This window comes from Haliotis rubra, unplaced genomic scaffold, assembly GCF_003918875.1.
Source record: "Haliotis rubra isolate DU_JTF1 unplaced genomic scaffold, ASM391887v1 Scf5, whole genome shotgun sequence".
Taxonomy (NCBI): domain Eukaryota; kingdom Metazoa; phylum Mollusca; class Gastropoda; order Lepetellida; family Haliotidae; genus Haliotis; species Haliotis rubra.
In genome coordinates, this window is record NW_025767190.1 from 2050338 (window position 1) to 2075430 (window position 25093).

The 25093-nt window shown below is 37.8% G+C and overlaps 2 protein-coding genes across 3 annotated transcripts in view; one reads left to right on the top strand and one right to left on the bottom strand.

Annotated features, from left to right (window-relative positions):
- Positions 1–25093, bottom strand: part of LOC124291673 (L-xylulose reductase-like) — a 93806-nt gene that overhangs the window by 37074 nt on the left and 31639 nt on the right. The gene's annotated exons all lie outside the window — the stretch shown is intronic.
- Positions 1706–25093, top strand: part of LOC124291672 — a 48205-nt gene continuing 24817 nt past the window's right edge. The window contains exon 1 of the mRNA XM_046728719.1: positions 1706–1783. Coding sequence (XP_046584675.1) covers positions 1747–1783 — 37 coding nt within the window. The 5' untranslated portion in view covers positions 1706–1746. The remainder of the gene's footprint in view (positions 1784–25093) is intronic.

Here is a 25093-nt window from a genome sequence, read left to right on the forward strand (position 1 = left end):
CCTGAGAACATCAGAGACCTTCTTTACTGAGAACATTAGAGACCTTCTTTAATGAGAACATCAGGGACCTGCTTTACTGAGAACATCAGAGACCCGCTTTAATGAGAACATCAGACACCTTCTTTACTGAGAACATCAGAGACCTTCTTTCCTGAGAACATTAGAGACCTTCTTTCCTGAGAACATCAGATACCTTCTTTAATGAGAACATCAGAGACCTGCTTTACTGAGAACATCAGAGACCTTCTTTAATGAGAACATCAGGGACCTGCTTTACTGAGAACATCAGAGACCTTCTTTCCTGAGAACATCAGACACCTTCTTTATTGAGAACATTAGAGACCTGCTTTAATGAGAACATCAGAGACCTGCTTTAAAGAGAACATCAGAGACCTGCTTTAATGAGAACATCAGAGACCTTCTTTAATGAGAACATCAGGGACCTGCTTTACTGAGAACATCAGAGACCTTCTTTCCTGAGAACATCAGACACCTTCTTTATTGAGAACATCAGAGACCTTTACTGTGAACATCAGAGACCTTCTGTACTGAGAACATCAGAGACCTGCTTTAATGAGAACATCAGAGACCTTCTTTCCTGAGAACATCAGAGACCTTCTTTAATTAGAACATCAGAGACCTTCTTTAATGATGACATCACAATGGGTACGTTGTAGCCTCCTACACTGAAGATACTTCATGCTTTTCTCCTCCTTAAATGACTATATCTCATCTTATAATACCTACATCTGTTGAGCAGAATTATCTCAAATACTTCTCCTCCATTGCGTAGACCTCAAATATTCTTTCTGCAGTAAATCACGTCTGGTTTACACTTCTCTTACTGACGGCAATAGTTAGAGACTTCCAAGATCACTAGGCAGAGCCCAGTGTTGGCAATCAGTGTCACTCAACTGTCTAGATTTGGTTATTTCAGTGACAGTCTTTTTACACAAGATGGAAAATGACAAACCTCTGACCCATTGGTTTTAAGAAATATTGTTGTTTAAATATTACACAAAATCAAATTCCCTTTGAACTGATAAAATTAGGTTTGTTTCCCACCATTGCCTGGAGCAACCAAAAACAGCAGCAAGTGCTAGACACCCTCACTGCATTTCATGTTTGAAATAAGCTCAAACCACTGAGAGACAGGTAATCTTAAGTAATTTACTGATAATTTTAACTTTTAAGTAATGCTAACTAAAAAAAAATCTTTACGTGCCAAACGTTTATACCTATGTAAAAAATTGTCAGTCCCAACATAGTGGTGAGGGTAAATGTAACACTTTGATGTTGGAACTCTATTACAGGATTATTTTGAAAATGAGTTTTCCCCGATCCCAATGCTGCTGATGGCTACAGCAGCTGCTGTAATACGAGAATGATGTGTGTAATCTCCGACTTCAACATTCTGGGGACAACGTCAACTCCATACGACCAGTATAGATTCCAGATTCGTACAGCATTGATACAAGATATCGGCTCAATTCTCCATAACCTAACAAGCAGTTGCTTCATATCAAAAGAGTTGATCATGCAAGTTTTTAACATCAACTTTTTTACCATCATAAGGTGAATGAACAGACGCAATTTCAAAGTAGTCATCTGCATCAACCTATTACCCCCACTGCACATAATTGGCTGTTCCATGTAGTAAGGGTGAGTCCATGTTGGAGGAGAAGAAGGGGTGTTGTCTGTCTCAGTCAGGCAGTAGTGTGCGGACCGGCAGTATGGTGGAATGCCATGCTGTTGCATAGGCCCTCACTGTATCTGCGTGCAGGTAAGACAATCCTTATTGGTCACTTTAACACTAACAATATACACCATATAGATGATATGATGAGACATGGAAGGTGTAATATGACCATTATTGCTGTGCACCAAAACTGATCGGTTGATCTTAACTCAATGTTTACTGTAAGAATGTGAGTTCATCTTTTCTGTGCATGTTGAGAACACAGAGGTATTATTTTTATCCCAACATTGCCTATGTAATTTCATGTATCACATCTGTGGCTGTGTTGACATATAGGTACATTCTTACAAACTTCTATCAAGACAGGTGACAGGAAGGTTGTAGTTTCATTTCATCTCTTCAATTCCCCAAATGGGTACAATGTGTGAAGCCCATTTCTGGTGTCCCCTGCCGTGATATTGCTGGAAAATTGCTAAAAGTGGCGTAAAAACCATAATCACTCACTCACTCATCTCATCTCCCACAGAACAAATTTGTCCATATTTAGTGATGGATAACAATACATGGGTGACCAACTTGTGACAGTCAGAGCAACGTTTCAGTGCAGGTTCTAGCACCGATATCAAGCAAGTGATCACAGTGATATATTGTTATCCAACCTTACTGCTCCAACTTCTAAATGCCTCTCAAACAAGTTGTCCATATTTAATTGAAAAATATGACATTTGTGATTTTCTACATCAATTTAACTTACTTAGGGATCGTTCATAATTTACGGCCAGGGGGGTGATGATGATTTTTATGGAGAAGCATGTACAATGTGAACGACACCCCCTAAAATTTATGTACAAAGTAAGTGTCCCCCCCCCCCCCCACATGTCATGTACAAAATCAATGACCCAATATTTTTTAAGCATAATTTAAATATATTTTTTATGTACAAAATTGCTGACCCCTAAGAAACGTGTACAAAATTGATGACCCCCTACCTCCCCAGAACAAAATGGGTGCCCCCTTAAACATCATCAAACCCCCACCCCCACCCCCAGACATAAATTATGAACGGGTCCTTATAAGCTTTAAAACTTACTTATCCCCTTAATGATTGTTCCAGTGCTAATAACTATTGCCAATTGTGGGAATCATTTCTACATCAACTGATTGACACCTGGTATCAGGTGACTTGATTAGGGCTTTGAGAGTTTCAGTTTTAATTTTAAATCACAGATTTTATTTTCAAAGTATGTATGGCAAAATATTGGCTTAAAAGTCGTCAGCTTCATGAAACAAGACCTGGTTGTTTCACTTTCTATCACCAACATTAAAGACCAGATTACTTTGTCCAGTGACAATGTTGCTGGAACGTTGCTAAAAGAGGTGTACCACTAAATGAATCTGAAACATTTTAGCCAATTTTCAACAAAATATTCAGCATGACACATGAGTGAGTGACTACTGTTTTACACACCTTTATCAATAGTCAAGCCATAGACAAACAGGTAAACAACAAGCTTTTCTCACATGCGCAAAGGTTATCTCATTTTTATACTTAAATCAAGTTTTGAAGATTTCAGTAGTTTCACAATATGTTTTATATATTTAACATGCTGACATGATTTACATCCTAATCGACAGCAGCATTGAATTCAAGGGTCTTCCAGTCATCGTAATATGGGTTATGTAACAAATATATTGATACACTCTACCAATCAGTTGGCTAGAAGGTCTGTGCTGCACAACAAACTGATTCAATACATTTGTATTACACATTCCATGCATGAATGCAGAATGTCAATATATATATATATATATATATATTTCAAATCTGTAAGTCAACAAGTGGATACTCTATGAAATAATACTTTCAAATTGTGGCCAGAGAATTTCAAACCATTAGTGTCTCATCAGTGTCGTGGAAAACCATGAGCAGATGCTGAAAAAGGCTTCGCATTTGCATAATATTGGCAAACAAAATCACCGTCTCCGAATTAATTTAAAAAAGAAAAGAAATGCATACAAACATGCATTAAAATAAAAAATTTAACAAAAGAACAATCTTCTGTATTTCATTACTGATATATATTTACTGTTAAAAAGTAGGCATCACAGGTACATGAATTCAAGTCTGCCATTCTGAATAATGTTTAAACAAGGCGCCATGGTGGACACACTGTTAATTTGAAATGTATGATACTGTTTATGCAACATGTTAAATGCTTGGGGCAGAACAGGAAACGATACAATTTAGTGGCCACCTCAAGCAGCATATAAACAGATTTATTAAAAAAAATGTAAAAAGTACTCAATAGACTGAACCCAAAGCAGTGAAATCATGTCGGAAACCCACAGAACACTATCAATACTTAAGGCAGATGACAACTTGTGAATAAACACTCAGCGGCTGAAAAAATTTTCAAGAGCCTGGCATAAAGTTTAATTCCCAAACTAGCTGTGTTATAACATTTAATTGAAGATCAACTATTTACTGTATCCCTGGATGAATTCTTTTTCCATCAGATCATGAGGGATGAATACGACAATAATTGAGGCATCTATTTCAGTATGGACACACACCAACACTGTATTCATCCAAAGATTATATCTCCAATGGTATCATGGCAAGTCTGCATAACTCGCATGTGCTTTGACTGACACTAATTCCTCCAAATTATGCAATATAATTACGTTTCCTACCCCCTCTCACCCATCCAGCCACGCAGTGCATGCTAAACAGGGGAAGAATGTCTTCGAGATATACCAGAGCATTTGCTTGTGTCTGCAGGAAGCGACGCCCACAAACACTCACGTTTCAGGTAGCAGACCCTTACCGATATTGCCTGGGAAGAAGGTAGAAAGAAATTATCTTTTTTTTTAGTAACATGAGCTTGATGGTTTTCTTGACAACAAGTTATAGATGTGAAAAAAATTCTCAAGGCCCCAAAAATGATGGCATGTTCAGATTCTTGGAATTTATTGTGTGTGTATACATCTATGCCGGTGTGTGTGTGTGTGTGTGTGTGTGTGTGAGAGACTGGAAGCATGCTTGCATGAAGTATAGACCTTCTTGTTTACAAAACATGGCGTACTGGCAATAATTGTACAGATATGTGGATGTTACACAACCACTCATTTGATTCTGTCCCATGGGGCTTTTTGGTAGGACTAAGTGACCCAGCAACCTGCGTGGGTCAATATGGTCAGACTTTATTGACTGAATATCTATATACACTAATCCTTTGTTCATTGCTCATGATATCCATCACTAGATCATATGGTCCTGATTCTATTATTTACAAGACAATTTGATATTACAAGAATATTTCTCTGTGTGACATTAGCTAACAAACAATACATAAAAGTGCTGTATTATAGAATGTGTTTCTGTATGGTAAGCTCAGCCTACAATAGTCAATAAATTAAGTTAATAAACATAAAAGTACAAGAGTAGTTACAGGCATGTAGTATCAGGACATGGGACACAAGGTGCCAGCCAGATACCTGCTGGAACTCGTGAAGTGGACACATCTACCCCCATACATGGGAAGCCCAGCACATATTACGTGACCCACCAGTTAGAGATTCGTCCAAGACATTTTTTGTGTTTTCTGGTGGAGTATTAAACTTATTTAAACGATGATACATATAGCAGGTCCAGTTTCATTTAAGGTGAGGTGAGGTGAAATGGTTTTTAACGTCGCACTTAAGAATATTTCACCCATAAGCATAAATACCCCACTCAGACACATCATACTGACTCCGAGCCGACCAGTCCTTGTTGTACCCATTAATGCCGAGTGCCAGGCAGGGACCAACAAGTACCATATTTTAATGTCTTTTTGTATGATGCGGCGGGGATCGAACCCGCAATCTTCTGTTCTCTGGGCGGACGCCTATCACTACACCACTCAGTCAGTCAGTTTCATTTAAGACATAGTGTGGCAGAAAATGTCTGCTAGAATATACTGGTGGAAGGATGTGAAACATACATAGTGTTGTTGTCATACAGGAATGATTTTTCAAGATCTATAGAATATGTTGAGACCTGTTTTTCCACCTCTAATGGATTTTCGAGACATCTTATGGATTTTCATAACAAGTCTTATTAGTTGGCTTCGAAATGAAGATGACACGTGCGAAATATGAAGAAAATGAATGCCGATATTCGGAAAGGGAGTAATATCAGATGACATTGATTTTTGTATTAAAACATGACTGGACAATCTCATTCTTATGCTTACAGATCTGAAAGTTTGGTATACACACAAGTATTTCTTTACTCTGAAACAAAAATAAATCAAATAAAGCCCATGTTAGTCTATAAAAACAAGATCAACAGTGTAAGAATGTACACTGAAATGTCACTTTATGTATTATACATGAAGTTGTTATCCAAAATGTTGTCCGCTGTGTTATTGTCTCACCAACTTCTAGAATGCTAATCAAACTATTAAATCTACAATAGTTGGCAAATCTTGATTACTGCAGTTCTAAAATTCGAAGTCTGTTGGCTATTTTTCTTGATAATTTCTTCAGATAATTTAATAACTGTATTTTTCTGTACAATATTCTGGAGACTCAATGTCAATCTAACCAATTCCTATAGAACCACTGTGCTTGTTAAGAAATTATTTTAACTTGGTTCAAATGGTGCTGTCCATCTGCGGTACTTTATTTTAATTACCATTTCATCTGTATTTTTGGGGCAGTGGGGTAGCCTAGTGGTTAAAGCGTTCGCTCGTCATGCCAAAGGCCCGGGTTTGATTCTCCACATGGGTACAAAGTGTGAAGCCAATTTCTGGCCTTCCCCTGCCGTTATATTGCTGGAATATTGCTAAAAGCGGCGTAAAACTAGACTCAATCACTCATCTGTATTTGTTGGAATGCTAAAATATAAAACTTGGTATTCAAAATGGATTTAAAATTTATACCAAGTTATTTGGAATTCTTTTCTCTTAAAATACCTCTAGTCAACACTACACTTGTTCTCCCTATGGTGACATCCAATATGAAAATCCCATGTGAATGATAAAACATTGATCAATCCTTACACGCAAGGCAATTCAAACAAAGACTTCTGAACAGAACCATTCCCTGTATGTCATGTAACAGGAAAAGATATCCAATTCATGGAGAAGTTCAAAAGACAATAAAAAAACAAAACAGAAATTGTGTCCTTAAGCAATAAGACTTTGTGTGATATACAACCCTGCAGTGGAAATACCTGTTTATTCAAAGGCCAGCTGATCCCCCTGTTGAAGCTCATTACAGAGGCTGGTGAGGCCAATCTCGGCAAGATCTAAGCCTCCAGACATACAGGGATTACTCTCTCTCCACACGGAAACATTCAATCGTGGTCCATTACCAGCCAGGATTTCTGAGTATCAGCCGGCTTTCAAAACAAATATATGGAACCTGGTCAACATTCATTGTTAACATCATATATTAAAAGAACCTCAATATCATATACTTTCTGTATGGTGGGTATATAGTATGAAGGATCTTATAATATTTTATGTGATAGGAACGGTTCTTGTTACTTGAATGATGTGATTTGGGATTGGTCTGATGCACCTCTTATGAAATAATTCTTTATACTATTTTCCTGCTGACCATATACACAGTTGCTGTTTGGTCCTAAGCAAAACAGTGTACAGGATTCAATATTCAAGAATACAGAGTCTTCATCTTCCAACTACAAGGTTTTAAAGTTTGGAAGTTCAGTAGAGAAGTTGAAATATCTAATTCACCTGTACTACACAGTTTGTAAACTATAGCACAATGAAAACTTAACATTCAGTGAGTGAGCATCCATCACATCTAACATCAAACTGTTTATAGAATAAAATGCTGTTGGTATCAGACCGTAGTGCTGATATCTGACCTCAGTAATGATATCAATGTTGGTATCAGACCATAGTGCTGATATTTGACCCCAGTAATGATATCAGTGTTGGTATCAGACCATAGTGCTGATATTTGACCTCAGTAATGGTATCAGTGTTGGTATCAGACCATAGTGCTGATATTTGACCTCAGTAATGATATCAGTGTTGGTATCAGACCATTGTGCTGATATTTGACCTCAGTAATGATATCAGTGTTGGTATTAGACCATAGTGCTGATATTTGACCTCAGTAATGATATCAGTGTTGGTATCAGACCATAGTGCTGATATTTGACCTCAGTAATGATATCAGTGTTGGTATCAGACCATAGTGCTGATATTTGACCTCAGTAATGATATCAGTGTTAGTATCAGACCGTAGTGCTGATCTTTGACCCTAGTAATGAAATCAGTGTTGGTATCAGACCATAGTGCTGATATTTGACCTCAGTAATGATATCAGTGTTGGTATCAGACCATTGTGCTGATATTTGACATCAGTAATGATATCAGTGTTGGTATTAGACTATAGTGTTGATATTTGACCCCAGTAATGATATCAGTGTTGGTATCAGACCATAGTGCTGATATTTGACCTCAGTAATGATATCAGTGTTGGTATCAGACCATAGTGCTGATATTTGACCTCAGTAATGGTATCAGTGTTGGTATCAGGCCATAGTGCTGATATTTGACCTCAGTAATGATATCAGTGTTAGTATCAGACCATAGTGCTGATATTTGACCCCAGTAATGAAATCAGTGTTGGTATCAGACCATAGTGCTGATATTTGACCTCAGTAATGATATCAGCGTTGGTATCAGACCATAGTGCTGATATTTGACCTCAGTAATGATATCAGTGTTGGTATCAGACCATAGTGCTGATATTTGACCCCAGTAATGATATCAGTGTTGGTATCAGACCATAGTGCTGATATTTGACCTCAGTAATGGTATCAGTGTTGGTATCAGACCATAGTACTGATATTTGACCTCAGTAATGATATCAGTGTTAGTATCAGACCATAGTGCTGATATTTGACCCCAGTAATGAAATCAGTGTTGGTATCAGACCATAGTGCTGATATTTGACCTCAGTAATGATATCAGTGTTGGTATCAGACCATTGTGCTGATATTTGACCTCAGTAATGATATCAGTGTTGGTATTAGACCATAGTGCTGATATTTGACCTCAGTAATGATATCAGTGTTGGTATCAGACCATAGTGCTGATATTTGACCTCAGTAATGATATCAGTGTTGGTATTAGACCATAGTGCTGATATTTGACCTCAGTAATGATATCAGTGTTGGTATCAGACCATAGTGCTGATATTTGACCTCAGTAATGATATCAGTGTTGGTATCAGACCATAGTGCTGATATTTGACCTCAGTAATGATATCAGTGTTGGTATCATACCATAGTGCTGATATTTGACCTCAGTAATGATATCAGTGTTGGTATCAGACCATTGTGCTGATATTTGACCTCAGTAATGATATCAGTGTTGGTATCAGACCATAGTGCTGATATTTGACCTCAGTAATGATATCAGTGTTGGTATTAGACCATAGTGCTGATATTTGACCTCAGTAATGATATCAGTGTTGGTATCAGACCATTGTGTTGATATTTGACCTCAGTAATGATATCAGTGTTGGTATTAGACCATAGTGCTGATATTTGACCTCAGTAATGATATCAGTGTTGGTATCAGACCATAGTGCTGATATTTGACCTCAGTAATGATATCAGTGTTGGTATTAGACCATAGTGCTGATATTTGACCTCAGTAATGATATCAGTGTTGGTATCAGACCATAGTGCTGATATTTGACCTCAGTAATGATATCAGTGTTGGTATCAGACCATTGTGCTGATATTTGACCTCAGTAATGATATCAGTGTTGGTATCAGACCATAGTGCTGATATTTGACCTCAGTAATGATATCAGTGTTGGTATTAGACCATAGTGCTGATATTTGACCTCAGTAATGATATCAGTGTTGGTATCAGACCATAGTGCTGATATTTGACCTCAGTAATGATATCAGTGTTGGTATCAGACCATTGTGCTGATATTTGACATCAGTAATGATATCAGTGTTGGTATTAGACTATAGTGCTGATATTTGACCTCAGTAATGATATCAGCGTTGGTATCAGACCATAGTGCTGATATTTGACCTCAGTAATGATATCAGTGTTGGTATTAGACCATTGCTTGACCACAGTCAGATATTATATCACAGTGCTGATGTAAGGCCACAATGCTGAATTAGACCATATATTTTTGATAAGGGTCCTACAGCACTGGTAGGGAACTTGGTCACAGTGAGAGTGGAGTCTTTGTGATTTTTACGACAAAAACTTTGCCATATGTCACAGAGTCTTTGTGATTTTAGCATCAGCAAGGGAAGGGTAAGGTACGGTAAATGACCTGTATACCTACAAAGTCAATATTACAAGACAGTTGAATTCACATTTACTTACATTAGGTTTCCATCAGTAACAAGTAAATATTGTGATGTTCCGAAAGCTACTGATAATCATGTAAAACCATTAATTGTCACGAAATTAATCCTTTTTGATAAATAACCGCTATATTGTGACAAATGACCCCAAAAAGAAGTGTAAAAATAATACAATGTGTTCCAATTAGTGTTTATGACCTTTCATTATAAACCATATGCTGTTTTATCAGCGAAAAAAAAGAATACATAACAATTTCCATGCATTGGTCTTATGTCACAGAAACTTTGTGGTTACGAAATTGATGTAATGGAAAATTCACTCATTGTCACAGGTAATTCCCAATCACAAAATGGAGTAGACGGGGTATGATTCGTCCAATCTGGACAGTGAATCCAATTTGGATGTGTCTTTGTTAATGAATTAACCAACATTTATGCATCTCATTGCTGTGACCGTTTGCCATTGACGACTTTGGCCTTGGTCTACCAACCCCCTGAAAATTGCCCGCGTCCTCATTGACATATTTTATTTATGTCCGAATCCGATCTCTCCGATAGTGTTTTTGTGCATTGCGCTTTGATCTTCGCTATTGATGTTAAATGACGCATTTATAACAAGAGCCAACAAAATAGAGGGATCACTTTATCAATATTGCCTTAAATAAATAATTTGCTAAAATTAGACCATGCACCCTGATTTTATAGAAAACATATATCATGACAATACTTCCTGAAAACTCCACTTTAATGCTAAAAGCAAAAAGCCGTCAATGTGATGACTTAAGACAGGATCTTCCATCATATATACGAACATATATATGTGAACATTTATCACGCACCACCCACTTTTTGGTACATACAAAAACACTGCATGTTGTAGGGTATGCTTTGAAAACCAAATTGCGCATATTAAAATGGTAACTCTGATGGCACCAATCTGATTGTCACACAGTTCCTCAAATAAACATTGTTGTGATTGTATAAACCACCTCTGTGATCAAGTCAACACCTGGTGTTCCCACCCCTCACACGGATAACATCTGCCAGTCTCCTCCTCATACTGCCAATCAAGCGTCGAATTCTCAGCATTGGAATCCTTTGTCATTCCTCATAGAATGACTGCATCAAATCCTGCAGATTTTAACAGCAGGATCTCTAACTCAAACTTGGCGTCCAAGACAGTCCCAATATGTTTGACGGGGTTCATATTGGGGCTCCTTGCGGGGTTCATATTGGGGCTCCTTGCGGGGTTCATATTGGGGCTCCTTGTGGGGTTCATATCGGGGCTCCTTGCGGGCCATGGTAATGTTTCAATGGTGGTGATGTCTCAGATATGTTCAAAGACACATCCAAATGCGATTCACTGTCCAGATTGGACGCATCATACCCTGTCTACTCCATTTTGTGATTGGGAATTACCTGTGACAATGAGTGAATTTTCCATTACATCAATTTCGTAACCACAAAGTTTCTGTGACATAAGACCAATGCATGGAAATTGTTATGTATGCTTTTTTTTCGTTGATAAAACAGCATATGCTTTTATGATGAAAGGTAATAAACACTAATCGAAACACTTTGTATTATTATTACACTTATTTTTGGGGTCATTTGTCATAATAATTACCGGCTATTTATCTAAAACGATTAATTTCGTGACAATTAATGGTTTTACATGATTATCTGTAGCTTTCGGAACATCACAATATTTACTTGTTACTGATGGAAACCTAATGTAAGTAAATGTGAATTCAACTGTCTTGTAATATTGACTTTGTAGGTATACAGGTCATTTTCTGTACCTTACCCTTCCCTTGCTGATGCTAAAATCACAAAGACTCTGTGACATATGGCAAACATCACAAAGACTCCACTCTCACTGTGACCAAGTTCCCTACCAGTGAACAGGATCATAAAGTTTCGTGAAAACTGATCAAGTTCTAAAGAGTTCAGAAGTGGAAAGTGTGATTTAACACCAGCTTCAACAATATTTCCTGTCTGCGTTTCACTGCACCAGGGAGCTGACCTTGCCCCCCACACACTGAGAAACCCGCTCCTCCTGACTCAGAGTCCGATACATGAAGACAGGACGTTTCTCCCTTTATTTAGAAGCCCTGCATTCTGGGATGCTAACTAGCATGTCAGACAGAATGGAAAGCTTTGACTGCTGCTGCCAACAGGACCTTGGATCTTTCACAACACTGGGGGTATTCTAGGGCTCAATATGTCAGTATTGATGCCAGGTCTGTTGACTGGGGGTATTCTAGGACAGTGTATGTCATTATTGATGCCAGGTCTGTTGACTGGGGGTATTCTAGGGCACATAATGTCAGTATTGATGCCAGGTCTGTTGACTTGGGGTATTCTAGGGCACATAATGTCAGTACTGATCCCAGGTCTGTTGACTTGGGGTATTCTAGGGCACATAATGTCAGTATTGATGCCAGGTCTGTTGACTGGGGGTATTCTAGGACAGTGTATGTCATTATTGATGCCAGGTCTGTTGACTGGGGGTATTCTAGGGCACATAATGTCAGTATTGATGCCAGGTCTGTTGACTGGGGGTATTCTAGGGCACATAATGTCAGTACTGATCCCAGGTCTGTTGACTTGGGGTATTCTAGGGCACTTAATGTCAGTATTGATGCCAGGTTTGTTGACTGGGGCTATTCTAGGACAGTGTATGTCAGTATTGATGCCAGGTTTGTTGACTGGGGCTATTCTAGGACAGTGTATGTCAGTATTGATGCCAGGTCTGTTGACTGGGGGTATCCTAGGACACATTATGTCAGTATTGATTCCAGGTCTGTTGACTGGGGGTATTCTAGGGCACAATATGTCAGTATTGATGCCAGGTCTGTTGACTGGGGGTATTCTAGGGCACATAATGTCAGTATTGATGCCAGATCCCTCAGCTGATCACTGGGGGTATTCCAGGACAGAATACGTTAGTATTGATGCCAGATCTGTTGCTGATCACTGGGCCCAGGTATTCTAAGACAGAATATGTCAGTATTGATGCCAGATCTGTTGCTGATCACTGGGCCCAGGTATTCCAGGACAGAATATGTCAGTATTGATGCCAGATGTGTTGCTGATCACTGGGGGTATTCTAGGGCAGGATTATATAGTCCCTAACAATATTAGGTCTGTGGGTGATCACTGAAAATTAGGTCCCTACCATGCCACATCTGGTGATTACTGATGGTGGACAGAATAAGTCAAACCCACAACATGCAGAGCCTGGAAAATAAGGGGGACAACTCTGCTCAAAATGGGAGGATATATAACTGAAATTGGAATATGGCCTTTCTGCTCAGTATTGTTAGCTTCTCATAGTTTACACTCATGTCATCATCAGGTGGCCAAAGAATCTTATTGGTTACATTACTGCAATGTATTTATCCTATCTATAATTTCACTTACCACCTTCCGAAATGTCTCCCAAGATGCCGAAATATTTATTTTCAACCAAATGTTAACAGACTCAAGGTGAATGGCGAAACATGTATTGATATTACTTTAATCCCCACTTACAATATTGGGAAAATATAGCTTTCAGGCTTTTAAAACCGAGAACTATTCATGAAAGTCACCATAAGACTCGTTTTACAGCCAAAAGGTAAATCTGTGGTTTCCCTTCCACACAAATGATCCCGAAATCCCATGGTATAAAACAGGAAGAGAACCCCGAGGCCTGTTTAGGGAGTGACAGTGAATGTTTCAACCTGGTCTTCCACCGCTTCAGGCTGCTGGGTAATAATAGTGATTGTGAAACCTTGCATTTATACTGCCACCACTGCACTTGTGATTAGAGTCCAAGGTTATTTCCAGGCTGTTTAATGCTGCTGCTTGTCAGATGTGCCAGTGTGTTTGTGTCTCGATGTTGCTGGCTGGTCTGAAACCTCGTGCCATGTCACTTTGAGTGTCACCAGGTGCCGTGGACGGATGACATGATGGCGGGGAAACTGCAGGAAGCTGTCACAGAGACACTAACTTCCATACGAACATCATTTAAAGTAACACTCACTCAAAACTGATGGGAAATTACATTGAAAACTATTATTATGTTTGACAGAACCATTTGAAAATATTTTATGAAATTTGAAATTGAAAACAACTGATAGTTGGGTGTCCTCCCATTTGTGAGAACTCCTAGTTGTGAGACACATTAATTAATGGTTCAGTGCACAAAGGTGGTGCTTCCCCATCCCTACGATGAAAGTGGGAACAGCCCTGTTGCTGAAGAGTACCCACAGGAGGCATAGTTCATTAATGAGTTAATTAACACAGAAGGCATTGTTCGTTGAAGAGCATTTATTGTTTTCAATAGATACTGAATTACTGAAAAAGATTATCCTGAACTGGTGATATATTCTACTTGTTGAAGGCCTGCCATAATGGTGATCGGAAAGAGCAGTCAAAGGTTAATAAATACATTTGGATTAATTATAGTTACAACAGTTATTGCTAGATTTTTCAAACACGTAAATCTGAGTAGGTAAATGAATTTCTCTTTCAAATTATGACGAAGTTACCTACACAAAGTGTTTATTTTTTAAAGCCATTTATCTGAGTAGGTCAGTTACTTTGTCTTTTAGAGTTTCATTAAGTTACCTCCACAAGATTCAGTTATATAGCTAATCCATAATTAGCTGGTGTTAATCCATTCTATCAGATAGGGGAGTAAGTTGTGTTTTCTTTGCTAAGTACCTACTCCACTGTCTCACAACTGGGAGTTCTCACAAATGGGAGTAGACCGATGGTTGCAATGCAACTATTCACTATGGCATTAGGGTCACTGTCAAGGTCATTCAGTCATGTGAGGGACTTTAGCTGTCTTAATATTAAGTGATATTGACAAAGTTACTTTCCTCAGCCCATCTTTTATTATAAACCCTCCTAAATTTGGCATGTGCATAATGTCTTTGAAGTTCAGCTTTCTTCTTGACATTCATGAAATCCATTTATATTAATATTTGTCTGGATTAACAAGATTTCATGGCATTTCTGTAAAGAAGAAACAAACAGCTAACAAACAAATGCACTGTGCCAGAAAATGGAAGATGGTTGAGTTGAGAACTGACCTTTCATACAGAAGTCATTTAAGAAATTAGGGATGAAAAATTGTTTCATTTCCTCCTGTTAGACTGCATGGAACCTTCAAATAGTCTGCCATCAGGCAATCTGACCGTCTGTAATGTTCTGATGGGATGGGAGGAAAAAAACAACTGACATTGCATTTTGGAAACTTCAGAAGTTTTAGAACTTAATTGAAAATGGAGCCAGTCCAGTAATGAACTTCATTGTGTTAGAAACCAAAAGAGACATTTTGAGAAAACTATTTCTTATATCCAGTCATGACTGCCAAAAGAGTTTATTTTGAACATGTGAAGATTCTTCCTGCTATAACATGTTTGATCTAATTATGTACGTAAAAGTCAAAATGAATACTACTGGTAAAAGTCGGGACACAACAGTATGAGTAAAAGTAAAGACTCAGTACTGTTGATGTAAGAAGGGATTATATGCTCATTGGTCAAAGTCTGGATACAAAAAATATTGGTCAAGGTAATCATACATTACAATAATGGTAAAGTGTGGACACAATAAAAGTGGTCATGTGATATGATTGATGAAAATAGGGATGCAAAACTACAGATAAAAGTGGTCATGTGATATGATTGATAAACGTAGAGATACAAACCTACAGATAAGAGTGGTCATGTGATACAATTGATAAACGTAGAGATACAAACCTACAGATAAGAGTGGTCATGTGATACAATTGATAAAAGTAAGGATTCAACTATTGATACAATCTGGAATACAGTACTAGTGGTAAATGTTCTGATTCAATACTATTGATTATATACCAGGGCACAAAACAATTGGTACATTATAGATGACATGGGCAGACGTCAGCAGTCTACTGGACATAAGACAAATCACAACATACCAATAGTTATGCTTCAATTCAGAAACACATTTGAAAAAAGACAATCTTGTAACAGCCTCAAGACAAGAAATGTTGCAGCAATCTGACTGAGCTGTTTGCGATGAGACCACCGTAGAGATGCCTTCAGGCATACAGTCTGGTTAAATGGGCTGGAGAATCTCCAGTTAACATTAGGGAGAAGGCAATTATTAAACATCTCTGGAAAACCTTCTTCATCCAGGTCACAGTGACACTGAGACAGAAAGATGTATAGAACTACAACACTGACGAATGTGCAGCGGACACGAATAGTCCCTTTGCTGCTTTCTTCATGACTTAAACATTTTATACTCTGCTGCTCGCAATAAAGTCTAGCGGTGAACTCACACACAGGTTTGTCATTATTGACCAGTTGGACAACTGTGACTGTCTCCATCAGCTGCAAGTCAGATTTATCTATGGAGCACATCCAGCATCACTGAATATCTTTTCAGTTCCACTTTAAAAGTACAAGTTCCTCATTGATTATAATTCATAAGTTTTGGGGTTTACTACATATCGTGAACTGAAAATAAAAATAAGACACTTTGATTATTTTGAAAGGAATGTAGAAATTGTTTCCCCTGACGGCAATTTAAGTTAAAGTTAAAACTGAAAATTGTAAGGAAGCTGGAGTCAAGGAATATCAGAAAAAGATAAAGTTACACAGTATTTTCATATACACAATTTGTGCAGGTGAAGGCCCATACATGCAGTGCATGTGTGAAGCAATGAGTCACCACAATATTAAGTGCATGAGATCAAATGTCAATTATTAGTTGTAGGGAAGGTCAATGTAAAAAATATTACAATTACTATGATTAATGACTTTCATTCATCAAAAGATCAAGCAATTTTCTTGAAATTTTTTAGGATGAATTGAATGTAAGACTTCACCCAAATTACAAAAATGATAAATTATTATTACTGCAAAAAGTATGATACATGTTTCTTAAAAACTTACCATTATGTGATTTTCTGATTCAGTGATTTTTAAATCTTTGAATTAGCTGTAAGGGTATAGCATTACTAACAAATTTCCTGGTTACGTTAAGAAAAGTGAGATATAACCGCACTGCGTTAAGGTCTTGAACTCAATTTTCCCACGAAAACATGCATAGCGTTAGATAAGAAGGAAGAGCAGAAGTGGGCTGGTCATTGATTTGGGGGAAACTGCCGCCGCAGGGAACGCAACAAGGAACGTTCCATTACATTTAAATAATGCATTTCATGGTAATCTCTTGATGCCTTAATGTGGTGTCCTTGACAGAACAGGATTGAAATCACCGGCACAGTTTAGGTACATAGTCTCAGAGAGAGGTTGAGTGAAGTTTGGTTAATGCCGATATGATCAGCATTATTGTCATAAGGTTGATGTGTGAGAATGCAAACCGACTCTGGTTGCAGACATTAACCTGTTTGGTGGCTGGCAAATCTTGGAATCGTAATGTTGAATTTTAACCCACAGATCTGGCATACAAAAGTGGAACAACTCTTAGCAAGTTTCAACACTACATGTGCCAAATTTAATGTTCACTTGATGTGAGTGAGTGAGTGGGTGAGTGAGTGGGTGAGTGAGTGGGTGGGTGAGTGAGCGAGCTGTCGGACCTCAGATTAGAAGGTCTGTGTTTCAAATCCAGTCGCAGACTAAGACATTTTATGGCCGCTACACACTCATACAAAATTTATAGCTATTCACTGTCTGCATTTCCTTGAGTGGAGCTGTAGATTGTATTCCAGTTATATCACAGCAGGTCAGCCTGGAGTGGGTGGAATGCCCAAAGAGATGCAGGTTTTAAACATTTTCCACCATGGGCATCCGTATGCCCTGCCTGTATAACAACACTTACTTACCTTCCACTTTCAGTGAGTCACAGCACTGCCTCAGATGTACACAGGTATATCATGTTTATCATAAAGAACATTAAAGAGCTTTCAAGAAATTTGCAAATAATTACCAGGAATGTTAGATGTTTATAGTTTTTTACAACATTAAATGATAGGACATCAGTGAAATACAAGTGAGTCTCTTTGTTGGTGAATTGTGGTGAATATCATCGTCAATCTATTCCAAGCTGTTGTCTCAGTCAGTACTCAGTGTTGCACAATCAAAGTAAGCACGCTGTTTGATCGTAATGTCTTTGATCAAGAACACAGCACAAATACCCCCGTAATCTACAGACAATTCCAAAATCATTCTCCTCGAGTGATAATCTTAACTAACAAGATTTCCTTTACAAAAAAACAATTGGATCATGTTTCTTTCCCTTGGACATCAATATAGATGTAGCACTTTCCAATCCAGCAATCATTCCATAAAATGTAAGCAACAAAACTATCCATGATCTCCTCCGACAGCCGTCATTGTACAGTTCTGACTCCATCATCCTCATCATCTGAGGGCTTCACAACCTCTTCTGGAGTATTCCAATTCAAGGATGATTCAGACTACAGTGTTCACTGTGCTTGATGTCATCAAACTATAAAGTTTATCTTATCTTATCTTATGTTATCTTAACTAGGGTACTTCACAATTATCACAGGTTTGTGTTGAATGTGATACCTGGTGCATCATGGAGGGGGATAATGGTACTGTGGTTGATGAATTGGGGACATATACTGGTGGTTATATAGAGCTAATTTAACGTTATATTGTCGTTGATATAACTAAATTTGCAGCTATATAACAACTGGTATACGTCCCCAATTCGTCAAACACAGTACAGTTATCTCCAAACTAATTCAACTCGTTTTACAAGTTTTAATTAAATTTATGATACTTTTTTGTCTTTTTATGACACAAACGCCATCCATTTTAGCTATAATATGGCACTTGATTGAAGACCTAGGGCTTCTGCAAATGATAATGCCCTGAAAAACAGCATTACCCTTATAGCGTACAGATACATTCAAAAGTTTTGGTGAATCGGTTTTTTTAAATTGCGACTGTATATGCTGATTATACGGTCAGAAATTTATAGTAATGACCAATCAAAACTCTTCTTACATACTAAGTTGAATTAGAATTTACATTTTAGGAATGAAATGTAATCCAGACAAACAAACTGGAGAAACCCTGAGGCTGCAGCTGGTTGAGGGATGACTAAGTGAATGGCACATTGCAATCTGACATCAGTGCTCAAGGAACTGAAGACCTCAAATAACAAGAAAATATGTATCAATCAGTAGCTTAATTACAGACATGACACTCTTCTGGGATCTGGGATCTTCTTTTTTAATGTTATACGTACTGATGGAAACGAATAAGGGAACACCTGAAAGTACAAGTGTTCCTTTATTTATTCCAGAATTTCACCCACAGTGTAATTCAAAGCTTGTGATGAAACCAGGAAAATAATAAAGGAAAACACTTGTACTTTCAGGTGTTCCCTTATTTGTTTCCATGAGTATATTTATACTTGGGGTCAGTGCAACAAGGTTCTGATGTCAACATGCAACAAGTGCCAACTATATCGTGTAATCCATAAATTGACCCTCATTAAGCAGGACTCTGTGGGAGCCAGTCATCATTACTGATTATATCGGTGGCACATTGCTAGGTATATTGGTGGCACATTACTAGGTATATTGGTGGCACATTACTAGGTATATCACTGGCACATTACTAGGTACATGTATATCGGTGGCAGATTACTAGGTATATCAGTGGCAGATTACTAGGTATATCGGTGGCAGATTACTAGGTATATCAGTGGCAGATTACTAGGTATATCAGTGGCAGATTACTAGGTATCTCGGTGGAAGATTACAAGGTATTATATAATCGGTGGCACATCACTAGGTATATCGGTGGCACATTACTAGATGTATTGACTGACTGACTGACTGAGTTTAGTTTTACGCTGCTTTTAGCAATATTCCAGCAATATCACGGCGGGGGACACCAGAAAAGGGCTTCACACATTGTGCCCATGTGGGGAATCAAACCCGGGTCTTCGGCGTGACGAGCCAACGCTTTAACCACTAGGCTACCCCACCACCCCACTAGATGTATTGAAGGCACAGAGATAAACATGTATTATTTTTCAAGTATGCCAGAGGGCACTCTATAAGTGTGCCAACAAGGGAACGCTTTTGATCCATCTTCAAACTTAGTAAATGTCACTGGTTATGAACTACATAGCTGCAGTTTTAATGAAGAAAGTTTATTTGAGTTGTTTGAAGTACATTGATCACTGATACATAAACAGACAATGTCACAAGGTATTTCTGTATAACAATATTTCTAAGCATTCCACTTCCGAGGCACCTGGTCTTATCCTAACCATGTCACTATGACTTGTCAAGGCCACTGCACCCAAATACAAGTAACATCAGAAATTCCAGCTATTCACTTATGTAAGTAAACTGTCGGGCAAAACAAAGTACACAATAAAAATTAAGACCTCCATGTTCCTAGAGATGCCATATGCACATCACCTGGTGTGAGACGCAAAACAAAATACACAATAAAAATTAAGACCTCCATGTTCCTTGAGATGCCATATGCACATCACCTGGTGTGACATACTCATTAATACGATCCATGTGATATCACCTATATTACATGTGTCAAATGCATTGGCATCAAATAACCATTTCTTGTTTAGTTTCTTTTTTAAGTCACAATCAACAATAAGGTCGTCATTTCACCCGACAGTTTATATATTTTATGAGTTGTTTCATCTTTGATCAGAATCCAAAATACATCTCCAAGGGTGAAGAAAGTGTGACTTACAGATACTTCCTCCAATCAAAATAATAAAACCTTTCTTAAAGTTTGTCTGAAGGCAAATTGTTCTGAATTTAATACAACATTCTCATAAATAGCATGCTAATAATATTATCGATTACTATCTGAAAAACTCAAAAGCATGCTTAAAAACCTATGAACTAAATCCTGCATTGAAGACTCTCCACATGGAGTCTAGCCCTATACAATACAAATCATTGCTCCCAGATATTAACTGACGGCAGGGAGATGTTACCTTGACCATGCCCCACAGAGCCTCATTTCCATAACATGCACGGGTTCACTATAGAAATCTCCTAACATACTGCCAGCTTTTAGTATTCCTATTTCTGGTCAACATTTTCCTTCATGTTCTCTTTGTTGTGCTTGTCAAAAATCCATTTGTGCACTTAATTAATGTCTCAGAAAAACCATTCATCATGCCCCAGTCCAATAATTCAATACTAAACGTACTACATACGTCACAGAGGACGTTAATGGCAGAGCTGTAGATCAGAGGTTTCTATAACAATTCTGTCACTTATCAACTATTAATTCATCATGTTTACTTTGCCTGTCATACCCATACCTCTGCTGTCATAAGTCATTAATTATTTCCTGCTTATTTCTTCCCAGACTTCTCAGTTAAATCTAAAGTTAAGGCAATTATTTCATTTCAAAATGACATGACAATATTCCAGGATTGAAAATATACTATTATTACATTCTTCGAGTAGATTAAGTATGCTATCAAATGATATGATGAAGTAAACTGTGTCAAACATAGATCAGGAAAAAAGCCCAAATATTACAAGGCATGTGAGGTCATAGTTTGGATATTCAGAGGTTATAGTCTGTTTGCAGTGAAAACGTACCGATGAATGTCACTTTAAACCAAAAAGTAAAACAAATAAAGTGAAATTAAGACTGCGAATCCTCATGATTTTACCTTGCCAATTGAACATTTCAATCTCAGAATTTTATTCGACTTACGATAAAAGTTGTTTAACAAACGATGATAGTTTCACATGGCTATTATTGGTTTGTATTACAAGGGGGTATGCACATCAAATGAAACACCAAAACGACCAGGTTTGTTATAAGTTAACGTTCTTCACGTACCGCGCGTGCATTTGTTTCACTGTTCCAACTACTGCCCTTACCCCCTTGTAATACAAACCAGTAATAGCGATTTGAATCTATGATTGTTTGTTAAACAACTTTTATCTTAATTTGAATAACATTTTGAGATTTAAATGTTCAGTTGGCAAGGTAAAGTTATGAGGATTCGCAATCTTAATTTCACTTTATTTGATTTACTTTTTTGTTTAAAGTGAAATTGATTGGTACATTTTCACTGCAAACAGACTATAGTACTGATGAACTTACAACGGCAATGATTCAATAATTTAACTGTTGAAATTACTGTTACTGTCTTCATATACAATGGGAAGTACAAGTAAACAAACACTTTGATAAATATATAACAGATTCCTTTAAACCAACACAACTGGTTTTCATACTGTCATTTATTTGAATATATTTGACAATGTAAACACTTAAAATATGTTAGCTGGTTATATATATTAATTATACCATACATAACATAACACAAGTCATAACTATATCCCACACAAGTCATAACTGACACTATAACCCCTTTCATAATGTGCATGATATCAAGCAGAGATATGAAAATAGATGAACTTTGGTGTATCAGTATACTCTATGTACCTGAACATATTGGTACACTTGTGTAATCAGTCTTGAGAAGCTTTCCTGTGAAACTCGGCAACTGAGCATTTTTCCCAAACACTTTATTTTGGCAGTGGCAGGAACCATAGCATACAGGTGAATGAGTCTGAGGGTGTTGCAAAAACTGGAATCCCCTAGAGTTAAACACCTGCTAGGGGATTAATGCCAATTAATTACAAACAAAATTTTACAAAGTCCAGGAAATTATGAAACTTAAGTGCATATATAAGCAAACAAACTGCACCAGGAGATACTGCATGGCAAGTTTTTCATGGAAATATATTTCTATTTTCACCAAGAACTTGTGTGTTTCTTGTGACATAAAATGGCGTATGCTTCAATACTTAGTTTCCAATAACATACTATAATCTGTTTAAATAGCCCCGAGTTCCAAGTAGGCTGCTCACAGGTGATTCTCTATCACTATTACTCCCACCGAGGAGGGATCAGTGCATGTGCACCCTTCTTTCATTATCAGCTCATTGAGGATACATCCCTTGAAAATTGCAGGAAATGAACTGTCTGAATCCAGCCACTCTCCCCAACTATAGTTTGGCATGAAATGCATGTGGACCCGTTTTTTTGTAAATATCTCTTCATCCAATGACCCAATCGATCTCAAACTGTGCAAGTGGATGTTTTGTCAGACAACCTAATCACATTGTAAATCACCGATTTTATGCATTTGTATTAAAGAATCCGTCTATGTAACTGTCAACAAAATAAACAGCAGACCACAGACTGCTTGCAGAGGGAGGGAGCCAATGACCTGTTACATAGACAGATTCTTTAATACAAATGCATAAAATCGGTGATTTACAATGTGATTAGGTTGTCTGACAAAACATCCACTTGCACAGTTTGAGATCGATTGGGTCATTGGATGAAGAGATATTTACAAAAAAACGGGTCCACATGCATTTCATGCCAAACTATAACGTTGCTTAATTTTGCCTGATTGGTGACCTGTTCAAGCATAAAAAAATATATGCCATATGTGGAAATAGATTCTAGCACTCTTTGGGTGTGAGTCCCATCCAGGATTCAAACCCACACTCTCTGACCAAGACACCTAATCACCAGCACACAAAGTCAGCAATATAATAGTTCATACAAAAATTCATTATTAAGTATTACCACTACAAGCGATATATTACGAAAATATATCGCTTGTGGTGGTAATAATTAATAATATTGCATTTTGTATGAACTATTAGTTCATGATACAGCATTCATGACTCCCAGAACAATGGGTAAAGAGGCTCGACTCCAAAGGCTCCAACTCCCCAAAGGCCAAGTGTGTTTCGGCTGTACAAATATAACATATCTGCATCACTGTTGGGGACACAACACTGAATCAAAGGAACATCAAAATACTGCTTCTACTGACATGGAGACTTAATGCCTTCAATGGCAGAAGGGTCAACACTGATGTCAAAGTCTTTACGAAGTGTTTGGTTTATACACATGCATGTATCTCAGTCTTCCACCTTGATTCATACAGGTACAGATGATGTAGCTGGTGTGGGTGTGGCTAGTGACTGCCATCCCTTAAGTGTTGATTGTACAGATAATATGACAAACATACAGTCGAGCACCGTTGTCTCGATATTCATGGGACCAAGAAAAAATATTGAGTTATCCAAACTTCGAGACATCCGACCAGGGAATATCATCACTTATCACTATGAAAGAAATGTTTTGATTCGAAAATATAATCTGTTATCAGTAGTGTTTAGTTGTAACGGTGAGTACTTCCTAATCAAATACCAAACAAGTGACACCTTCAACTCAATTAACCCAAATTAGTTTACACTACCGCATCCCTTTGATTCATGCCGTACCGTGTGTTAACGTGTGGAAACAATCTCAGTTCAGAGGGATACTTGCCCATCAAAGGTAGGTTAATATTGAGTTTCTTTGCAGATATCGAGTTAAAAGGGTAATGTTGCTTGTTGGGACCATGAAAATATATCGAGATATCGGAAATATTGAGACATCCGTGTTATCGAGTTTGAGCTTGAATAATGATAAATTATGAAGGATTTTGCTGGGACCGAGATGTTATATTGAGACAACCGAGTTATCGAGTTTGAGCTTGAATAATGATAAATTATGAAGGATTTTGCCGGGACCGAGATGTTATATTGAGACAACCGAGTTATCGAGTTTGAGCTTGAATAATGATAAATTATGAAGGATTTTGCTGGGACCGAGATGTTATATTGAGACAACCGAGTTATCGAGTTATCAGAGTTCTCGACACAACAGTATTCGACTGTATGCACGTTATTGTTTGACTCAACAGTCCTTCCCAATTATACAAGACAAAGTGGGTACGGTTTTAGCCGTTTTTAGCAATATTCCAGCAATATCACAGCGGGGACACCAGAAATGGACTTCACATTGTACGCATGTAGGCAATCGAACCTGGGTCTTCAGTGTGATGAGCAGATGCTTTAACCACTTGGCTACCACACCACCTCCACAAGAGATAGATAAAAACTGTGATATTATAAGTTGACCATCAACATCAAATTGACTGTTTTGTTTTACGCCACT